The sequence below is a fragment of the Poromitra crassiceps genome, assembly GCF_964638095.1.
Source record: "Poromitra crassiceps genome assembly, chromosome: 10".
Lineage (NCBI taxonomy): Eukaryota > Metazoa > Chordata > Actinopteri > Beryciformes > Melamphaidae > Poromitra > Poromitra crassiceps.
The window spans coordinates 8,352,176-8,363,395 of record NC_139631.1 but is presented as its reverse complement, the minus strand read 5'-3'; the positions used below and the strand labels follow the sequence as shown (position 1 = coordinate 8,363,395).

The following is an 11,220-nucleotide window of genomic DNA, read 5'->3' as shown; positions in this document are numbered from 1 at the left end:
TCCGCCACGCGCGCGCGCGCACGTGACGTCACCCAAACTAGTTTTATTAATGTTTTTTTTTTTTTTTATACAAAACAAACAGAAAATCAAATACTTTGCCCCATGTGTGGCCGCAATAAATTCAGTCCAAAGATAAGAAAAGCCATGATGACATGGCATTGTGTATATGTAGGCGGAACTGTTTTTTTTTTCTTCCATACGTTGTTTCCACACGGACACAGCGGTGTTTGCAAACATGGCAACTTGCACGCGTACTGTGTTGAAAGGTCAGTACTGTGTTGTTGTCTAATCTATTTTTTCTTCACCTTGTCAGTGAAGATGCTGTGTGCATGTCGGCGCTTCGTGACGCCGCGCGGTTACATTAATGACAGAGCCGGTTGCTGGCTGCGTCCGCAAGCCCTCTGTGGTGACAGTGACATGGTGACAGTGACAGTGTGTCACGCCAAACTGCGTCGTTAAATCCGTCAGTTTAATGTTGCCCTGCTTATTGACAAATCGCACACCAGGGACAAGAAGATGTCGGCTCTTTTCTGAAATGCTAGGACCCACTCTTTAATTCGGCAAAGGGCCTATTATACTAAGCAGCTTGTACTTCAATAGAATTCAACTTTTTAGGATCGGTTGGTTCACCCAGGCGTCTTTCGTGGTGGGCAGTGGCGAACAACGTGAACGAGCTCTTGAAGGTTGGCATTTGTGTATGCCGTTTTGAAGAGTGCCTCACGTTAATGATTTAGAAAAGGTTTAAAGTCGTGTTCTATGCATGTATTCCACACACATTCTCACACACAATAGAAGTTAACGTCACCCAACTGACAGTTAAATAAATTAGAAATCGGACAAGTTAAATACTGACAGAGGCTTGATTGAAGGCTTGCAGCAGATTTACCTCCACAGGCAAACACGAGCAAATTATTAGTCAAATATTTTGCAAATAGGCCAAACGTTCTCTGCAGTCTGCTACAGGACAGCTCCAAAACATGCTGTTCTCCTGTGTATGGCTGAGAACACCGTGTCAAACATCATTCAGAAATGTGTGGGGTTATTGTTTCCTTCACTGTAGAACATGCATAAGTCTGTCTCTAAATCATTATGGTCCACTTCTCAATTCAGTGGGAAAAGTCTGACGTGTTTGTTTGAGTCTGAGGTCTGAGAACAGCATCAGTGTGGTGGTCATGTGACTTTGTTTTCATTCCATGTTCAACCCCTCCTCCAGTGTTAGCCGGCTGTCAGAGGCAGCTACTGACCGTTGGTGCTGTGCCCAGGAATCTGCCTGTCAGGACCTTTGCAGCGGTCAGGTGAGTTAATGGTAAATGGCCTGCATTTATATAGCGCTTTTATCCAAAGCGCTTTACAGTCAGTAGGTACATTCAGCCATTCACACACCGATGGCAGCAGGTTACCACGCAGGGCGCTGGCACACCAACAGGAGCAATTTGGGGTTCAGTATCTTGCCTAAGGACACTTCGACATGCAGACTGGAGGAGCCCGGAATCGAACCACCGAGCACCGACCTCTTTTATCCAAAGCGATTAGTGGACGACCAGCTCTCTACCTCCTGAGCTACAGCCGCCCCAACCCTGACCAACCCTCCGTTTACTACAGCTCGAGCTGGGCGATACATCAATATGATGAACATACAGGGATCGCGATTATTGTTTATCGTTTGGTTTTGGGATATTGTGAGTTTGTGACACACAGTTTTGCTGTCTGAACTGATGATAATAACGAGCACATTATTTTTATTTAAAAACTCACAAAATTAGCTATGGTAGGACTATTGTTTGAAAATTTCAGGTTTCGGTTTAATTGGATGCACATTGATTTGATTATTAAACGTGATTTTGATCTCTAACATATTGTCCACCACTACGATCATGAGGATCATCATAATCATCTGTTGTTGTTTTTTCCTCAGTTAAACTTTCCCGCTTGTCGTTTGTGCCACTCTGTCAGGGCGCAGAAGAAAGGCAAGAAGAAAGAGGAAGAGCCGAAGGAGGAGAAGAGAGAGAGGATCATCGTCGATGACAAAGACAGACACAAGCCCTACGGCAAGACGGCCTGGGCTCCCGTGGACGACGTGTACATCCGGCGTTTCTATCCCAGGACCGTGTACGGCGCGGCAGACGCCATCGAGCTGCTGAAGAGCTTCCAGCCGCTGGACTTCACTCCCCTCGACCAGCCCGTCTACATCGACCTGAAACTGGACATGAAGCTGGAGAAGAAGGTAATGGCGTCAACGCCACAGCATTAGTTCTCCAGGTCGAGATATCTGAGGTGATGTTAGTCATTTGTCAATCTGGGAACCCATCGTTTAAACAAACAAACTGCCTTCTCTTGTCTGCCTTCTCTTGAATACAATGGAACTGGATGGCACTCGGCTTGTGGTGCTCAAAGCACACACAAAAAAAATCTATTTGAAAAACTCAACAGCATTGTCTCTTTCCAGAAATCATGACCCGGTTACTGAATAGCGGGTGTAGTTCGGTCAAAAGAAAATAGTTCCTCCATGAAACTGCTCATAACAAGGTCTGTGGATTATCTTGAGTAACGGGGTCATGATTTCTGGAAAGAGACATTTTGCTGTTGAGTTTTTCAAATGTATTTCTTTGGCGCTTCGAGCACCACAAGCCGAGTGCCATCCAGTTCCATTGTATTCAAGAGAAGACAAGCATCTCTGCGGCCGATATCTCCAAAACTCAGGCAACTAACACAAAACGATATAGATGGAGCACTACAGGTGAGAGGGAATATATGTTATTTTGGATTTTAGGGTGAGCTGTTCCTTTTAACCGTCGTCATTTGGCAGCAGTTGGCTCTGTAACCATCACACCTGGCCTCTGCAGACCTGCTTTGCATTTCAACATGAGCAGTTTTGATTCATTGGTTGAAGACGGCAGCAAAACAAATCAAACCTGACCAGTTTGTTTGGTGAGCTCAGATCACGTCGCCGCTGACAGATGTACGTTCCACATGAGAGAGACCGTCTTGCCTCGCAGTCGCAGAGCGCACTCTCTCTCTCTCTCCACCGTCTGTGCAGAACAGTAACCGATGTTGTGATGCATAATGAACTAAGCACACTCCTTGGAAATGAAAAATTAAACAGGTGTGGCGATAAATGTAATCCTTGATTAACCGAGCTTGGTCTAGCCTCTTTTTTTTTCTTCTTCACCCAAATCAGTTCTGTTTTGTCAGCTGTTTATTGATCACTGGCCTAATTGAATCTCTCCCCTTGCAGAAAAGAGTCGACCCATTCGTCAGCACGGTGCACCTGCCGCACGCCTTCAAGGCAGAGCAGAATACAGTTTTAGTTTTCACCGAGGTAATCTTCTTTTTGTTTTGTGTGTTTTACCTTACCTTCCCTCCCTGTTGGCATTACTGAATTTTAATTTCATAGTCAATTGATTGTTGGTTGTTGTTGATGCATTGTTTTAATTATGTCTGGACGTCTGCACAACACCTTTTGTGCCCCCGTCAGACCAGACCCTGACGTGCCCCCGTCAGACCTAAATGAGTAACGTCGTCTTGTGTTTCTTCTCTGCAGAATGCTGATCAAGCTCGAGTCGCCCAGGAGAACGGAGCCACATTTGTCGGAGGAGCAGAACTCATACAGAAGGTGAGCCTTCTGATCAGATCAGGTGCAGCAAGTTACACTGCAGTTAGAAGTTGAGTTTTTCTTTTGCTGACAGTACAAACCTTGACCTCGATTACGATTACGTAACAAACTCATCAAAGACCCTATATGCATTTATTTGCTCTATTCAACCCCACATGCCATCCACATGTTTGAATGAATGAATGAATAAAGTTTATTTCGCGCCACATCACAAAAAAACAAACAAACATGCGAAACAAAACAAACATACGATGCTGGCCGAAAAGGTTAGGGCTGAAGCTATAAGCTTGTAAATGCCCTAACCCAGTTCATCTTATAAATTACAAACTTTCCATATGGTCTAATTACAAAAAAACAAACGAACAAATTAACAAAAACAGCAAGCAATTTTTTTTTTTTTTTTTTTTAAGCATTTGATCTATACGTCATATATACATTTTTAGCATTTGAACTACAGTATACATCATCGAAAGACAGTTAACCATCAGTTCTATATTTCTCCAGTATAAAGTGTTTCAACTTTCTCTTAAAATGAACAATATTTTTGCTTTCCTTTAACTCCTCCGGTAAACCATTCCACAACTTCACTCCACAGACAGAAATGCACATGCTTTTCTTAGTGGTGTGCACAATCGGCTGTTTTAAATTAAATCTCCCTCTTAAGTTATATCCCCCTTCTCTATCATTGAACATTTTTTGGATGTTGTTTGGCAGTAGATTTTGTGTTGCTTTAAACACTATTTGTGCACTATATGTTCAGTTGTAACTACTTGTATCATCTCCAGCCTTCTCTGTTTAATTCTGATCTGTAGCTCATTCTCTGCTGCCATGACCAGCCACTTCCCCTCCCTGCAGGAATCCTGAAAGTTTCATACGATCTGATCTGATCTGATCTGATGTGATCTGATCTGTTCTTCTCCAGATCATAGATGATGAGATCTCAGCAGACTTCTATGTGGCAGTGCCAGACATGCTTCCTAAACTGGTGCCTCTGAAAAACAAACTGAGGAAGAAGTTTCCCAAGAGCAAGAGAGGTGAGCTGAAGGCCCTGTCCCTTTGTGTTTGTCAACTACTGTGTTTGCCCTCCAAATTAAAGTTCAACTGGCACTCTAAAAAAAAGAACACTGTCAAATTAAAGTTCAACTGGCACTCTAAAAAAAAGAACACTGTCAAATTAAAGTTCAACTGGCACTCTAAAAAAAGAACACTGTCAAATTAAAGTTAAACTGGCACTCTAAAAGAACACTGTCAAATTAAAGTTCAACTGGCACTCTAAAAAAAGAACACTGTCAAATTAAAGTTCAACTGGCACTCTAAAAAAAAGAACACTGTCAAATTAAAGTTAAACTGGCACTCTAAAAGAACACTGTCAAATTAAAGTTCAACTGGCACTCTAGAAGAACACTGTCAAATTAAAGTTAAACTGGCACTCTAGAAGAACACTGTCAAATTAAAGTTAAACTGGCACTCTAGAAGAACACTGTCAAATTAAAGTTAAACTGGCACTCTAAAAGAACACTGTCAAATTAAAGTTCAACTGGCACTCTAGAAGAACACTGTCAAATTAAAGTTAAACTGGCACTCTAAAAGAACACTGTCAAATTAAAGTTCAACTGGCACTCTAAAAAAAGCACACTGTCAAATTAAAGTTAAACTGGCACTCTAAAAAAACACTGTCAAATTAAAGTTCAACTGGCACTCTAAAAAAAGCACACTGTCAAATTACCGTAAATTCCGGACTATAAGACGCACCGGTGTATAAGCCGCGGGACCAAAATTGACTATTTTTTTCTTCTATAAGCCGCACCGGTCTATAAGCCGCGGGTGTTTTGATGTTTAATTACCATATGAAAGGGTTCGTGCACAGAGAGGAATGTCGGGAAAGCGATGGCTGTTTGGGGAAGCTCCCATTTATTAACATTTCAACAAAACAAAACAAAAGTCAGGTCACTAATCCCCAGACAAAATCACACAACAATAGGCTATATGTGCAGCAAACCTGTAACCAGAGAAGTCAAGTCACTAATGCTCGTCTTCCTCTTCTTCCTGCGTACTGAAACCACCAAAGTCCTCATCTTCAGTGTCGGAAACGAACAGGTTCAGGGTGGCTTCGTCAACCACTCTCCTCTCTCCTTCATTGTCACTCAAAACCAACGAACTCCTCTTCATCTATAGCTGTGTTTCCATTACAGTTTTTCGCAAAAGAATTGCGATATTTCTACAACTTCGACAATGTACAATTGCGACTTGTAGGCGTTTCCATTGAAGTTGCGTTTGAGTGATTCCCCGTTGCAGCAGCTGCCACAGTGATTACGCACGGGGATCTGCCCCATATCCCGTCCCCTGCATGCTCAAATCCAACCAATGGTCAATGGAAATCCCAACATGAAGTTACAATGCATATAAACGAGCCTGATTATCAATTCAAAAGAAAATGAGTCGCAAAATGTTGCTGGCTGCGTGAATGCAGTCAGCGCGACAGGCAGAGGAAAAAAGGTAGCCTAATAGCCTACAACTGGTCCGATTTAGAGATGGAGGGGGGAAAAGGCTGATTTGGTTCTATAATTGCACCTGAAACGTGTGCAATGTATTAGCCTACTCACAGTCACTGTATTCACTTCAGACGCACCACCGCACCAGTGTGTGCTTTTCATCCTCTCATCTCGCCGCTGTGCCAAATGCGCGCACACAGGCAGCCTGCTGTCACCATGGACCGATTTCTGCCATTAAACATTATCTAATTTGCCCGGCTACGCTTTTGCACAACACTCGTCTTTCTGCTAGGTAGCGTTGCTTCAAAGTTTTCCACTTGCTGCGGAGGTTTTGACACGGCTATCGAACCTTACTTACCAAACTTATTTTCCGCTCCTTTTCCAAGGGATAATATGGGTCACATGACGTGCAAATGCGAAAAATGTGTTTCCATTACACTTTTGCGATAAACTGCTATATCGACACGTCTGAAAAACCACCTCATGATCATCTACTGCTCGTTCTCATGCTGTCGAGAACGAGCAAAGCTTTTTTTTGGTGAAAGAATCCTCCAGGGCGCTTCTTGTTAACAGTCCGAGTGAGTGGCAGGTCGAACGTCAAAGGCACTTCATCCATATTTATGATCTGCTCCGGTTCGATGGAATATTCCTTGATCTTCCTTTGTGTGAATTCGCCGAAGTTTGTGATTTTCTCCTGGTAGTCGGGGGAGGGAGTTGATGGGCTTGTGGCCGTTTGCTTACCGTAATTACCATATGTAAGTGGTCACGCACAGAGGGGATTGTCGGGATGGCTGTTTGAGGAAGCTCCCATTTACAGTATTACCGTAACATTTCAACAAAACAACATAACACAACACCACCGTTGTTTATTTTTACAGTGCACACAGTGTCCGCGGTGTGGTGAAAAGAGGGCAAGAGAGGAAATTAAAACAGAAGTGGATTTATAGTTAGAAAGAGTGCTAAAAAAGAGATTTTTTTTTTTTTTTTTTTTTTTTTTCTGAAAAAATCCATAGATAAGACGCACCGTTATATAAGCCGCAGGGGCCAAAAAACGGGAAAAAAGACGCGGCTTATAGTCCGGAATTTACGGTAAAGTTAAACTGGCACTCTAAAAAAAGAACACTGTCAAATTAAAGTTAAACTGGCACTCTAAAAAAAGAACACTGTCAAATTAAAGTTAAACTGGCACTCTAAAAAAAGAACACTGTCAAATTAAAGTTAAACTGGCACTCTAAAAAAACACTGTCAAATTAAAGTTAAACTGGCACTCTAAAAAAACACTGTCAAATTAAAGTTAAACTGGCACTCTAAAAAAAGAACACTGTCAAATTAAAGTTAAACTGGCACTCTAAAAAAAGAACACTGTCAAATTAAAGTTAAACTGGCACTCTAAAAAAACACTGTCAAATTAAAGTTAAACTGGCACTCTAAAAAAACACTGTCAAATTAAAGTTAAACTGGCACTCTAAAAAAAGAACACTGTCAAATTAAAGTTAAACTGGCACTCTAAAAAAAGAACACTGTCAAATTAAAGTTAAACTGGCACTCTAAAAAAACACCCTCAAAAATGTAGGAGCTAACTAGCGATGATACACATGTGTACATGTATAACAAATGGATGTGTAACGGCGTTGTGTATGTGGTACTTGCAGCAACCCATGTTAAGGGCTTGGCCCAGGGGTGGATTCGAACTGCCGACCCTCGGCTTGGGAGTCCGACATGTTAACCGCAACGCCAAGAGAGCTTGCTCCCTTGGCGGAGCTGATTAACATGCCTTTATACCTGGGGAGTGAGTTTAACCAATCCACTCGCTACCACTCGGGACTCACGAGGAATCCACGCTGATTCAACTCGGTTACAGATGCATGATACAGTGGACTCCCCTGACATTGCCAAACACAAATGCGAATGAGTCTGGAATCTCAGTTTAATTTCTACTTCCAGGCGGCGTTACCCCAAAATGCCTCAACTAATCAGAGCAATGAAATGGGTGACGTAGCACAGAGCGACTGAAACACGTAAACAGACTAACGTTACCGATCAGCTGGTTTGCCAACCGCCATGGGATCTGTGGATTGATATGACTGGACATGGTCCACCAGAGTCTATCAGAACTACGTTCGATGAGAAACACCTGCTAAATGCCTAAAACATACATTTCGTAATGACTAAAGAAGACATCAGTGCTAATCTCTCTCTCTCTCTCTCTCTCTCTCTCTCTCAAACACACTATCTGTGTCTCTCAAACACTCTGTGTGTGTCTCTCTCTCTCCCTCCCTCTCTGTATATCCCAGGCTCAGTGGGTGTGAACATTCCCAAGATGCTTCAGTTGTTCAGGTCGGGTCATGAGTACCTGGTGGAGAGCGAGTGCTACGTCAGAACTCAGATTGCTACGGTACGTCAAGCATGCAGGTGACCTGACGGAGCCGGATTTTTTAATTAGGTGATTGATTGCCCTAATTACCTAATGATGAGATGTCATCAGTGATGTCATCCTTCCTGGCTGAGGCTATAAGTTCAGTGATGATGTCATCCGCCCACACAGTGGGTGAGCTGCAGGACGGGCGAGTTTTTTTAAAGACCCATGAGACCCGTTTTATACAGTTAAAAATAGCTTTAAACTGCGTCTCACCTGGAAGACCAAAGTGGAAAAAACGGATGTTTTATTATAGCATGAACATGAATGATTTGTCTGTAGGCTTTGATGTGACTGTGACTCATGTTTATGGTTGTTTATTTATTACACATGAATCAACATTATCTGTAATGTGCCAGACGGCTAGTGTTAGCCAGCTGGCTCATTTTCAACTGCAGTCCTTTCGGCAAGCTGTTAAGAAACCTACAAAGTGAATCAAACCTACTGCACATGTTGTCTTCTCTCTCTTCAGCTCGACATGCCAAGTGACAACATCTTCACCAACATACAGACTGTCGTGACGGACGTGTGCTCCCACCGGCCCGCCAGCATGGGTTCGTCCTACAAACTATTTATCGATCGATTGATTGATTGATTGATTGATTGATGGTTTATTTGGCAGGAACTGTGCAGTTACAGAGCTCCAGACTGTGACCAAAATGAAGAATCAAGTCACGTTTAGACGACAACATTCTCTGCATAAAACGGCAAACTGTATCGCTGCATTCTGCTTGATTCCACGTTTAGACACAGCGTTTGTGATAACGATTCGCATGCAGACTGCAGCTGCAAATGTCATCATCACCAACTCCAAGCGGCGTAAAGTGACCCAGAATAAAACGGAAACTTCTGGGTAGAACCTTCACAATAATGGCAATTAAATAAAGTAATAGCAACAGAAACCAAATGACAACAAGGAGAATGATGCCTAGTTTACATCAAACGTCAAACCTTTGTTGTGTTTGGGCTTTCCATTTACATGGCAATGGCGTTATCGGGGCCTGAAAATGCCCCAAAAAAAGAAACCAGGTTCCAGAGTGGACTTCTTAAAGTGTAAAGTGGCAAAACGCAATTCTTGTGAAAACTAGCCTATCAATACTGTCAATATAGCACTCAACAAATCAATACTATCAATGATCATAACATCGTATCTGGATGTTCTCTTTCTCCTCAGGTCAGTTCATCGAGCGGGCCGTCATCTCCAGTCAGACCAGTGAGTCTCTGTGGTTCAACAGCCAAGACCTTTTGTCCAAACCAGAGGTGGAGGAGGAGAAGAAGGAGAAGGAGAAGGAGAAAGAATAAGCTGACACTTTCATATTGAAGATGTGTTCATGTATATAATCATCTGTGCCGTGTTGAATAAAATATTGTACTGAGTTTGGTTTGAGTGACCTGATTCCATGCAGCATTGAAACGTCTTGAAAAAGCTTTCTGGAACCTGCAAAATGTCTTTTAATATAAAACCTCAAAAGTCCATTCGAGTCATTGAATACTGTTGAATACAGGCTTGAATCCAGTTTGAGTTGTAGAAATGTCCTGGTTTCTGTCTGCTGTGACTCAGTAGTCCAGACCTGCAGGATCTTCTCACAGCTGTTTGCATTTTCATGGCCGTTTCTAGAGACGATGTTCGTGTTCTATCCAGATGTAACTCACATTTTAGACACGTCTTAGTGAAACATTGTACAGTACCAGCTGTCAAGTCATTTTGTGTTCATTTCTCAAAATGTTTATATAATCTCATATATACACATACATCATATACTGAATATACTCAAACCTATGGACGATGTAAGAGTCTTCAGTTCACCTGTATGAGAGTGATGGCAAAGCAGGCAAGACTTCCCACTTTCCATGTATAATTTGAATGTTATTTGAGAGTTTGCTGTTTCCCATCCTGATGCTGAGGCATGTGTTACTGCTTCCTAGTCACACTACTTCACCTTCATAGTTCATTACTTACAGCAGCTCCTCAGTCAGTATGCTGAGGTTTTCCTCCTGGGGTGCAGCAGCACTGTCTGAACAGCAGATGGCAGTATGGACCAAGCTCATTACTGTGACCCCATGAAATTAACTAATGCCTTTCAGAATGATGAACTCTGACACCAAATTAAAGGTTTTTATCCACACACACACACAGCTTTAATAATGATTGTTAGTCAGAAACCTGGATGTTAATACTCTGATTTCATATACTTTCATTCTTGTCATACACATTTAATAATTGGCATTCCAAAGATTTACATGTTTATTGATTTGTAAGTTAGAGTTTTTCATATTCCATTGGGTTATGGACCCAATCAAAATCAGTAAAATTGCTGCTAAAAAAAATACCGTTCTACTGCTAAAAATGTTCATCATTTTGGCCTATATACAATTCTTCCATGCATTTCTCTTGTGATTAGCGCTGATCCCAAGGCTTCTCTGATCCAAATTTCAATGCCAGAGATCCGAGACCCGCGGCAAACCGTACCGCACCCGACCCGGGCCCGCCCGCAGTTGCTGCTTTTTGAAGGCACCCAAGAACGGGTCAGACCCTCGGGTATTCGGGGGGTTCGGGCATACCCGAGGCAAAGACAGACCTCCACCTGGAACTACAGCTGGCGTGTTGCTTTAATCATTCAAACTTGTTTCTGATGTCTTGTTTTTCCCCCGGTAGTTCAAACCGGTTGCAGATTCTCTCCACACCTTCAGAGTTCAAC

The 11,220-nt window shown here is 42.5% G+C and overlaps 1 protein-coding gene across 1 annotated transcript; it reads left to right on the top strand.

The window, feature by feature from the left end:
- The first annotated feature begins 217 nt into the window (after nt 1-217).
- Nucleotides 218-9,829, top strand: mrpl1 (mitochondrial ribosomal protein L1). Its single transcript, XM_083643939.1, has 9 exons — nt 218-266; nt 1,214-1,295; nt 1,954-2,224; nt 3,236-3,319; nt 3,542-3,613; nt 4,536-4,647; nt 8,400-8,500; nt 8,994-9,075; nt 9,696-9,829. Exons 1-9 carry the CDS (start codon nt 236-238, stop codon nt 9,821-9,823), a joined length of 963 nt encoding a protein of 320 aa, XP_083500065.1. The 5' UTR covers nt 218-235; the 3' UTR covers nt 9,824-9,829.
- The last annotated feature ends 1,391 nt before the right edge of the window (nt 9,830-11,220 follow it).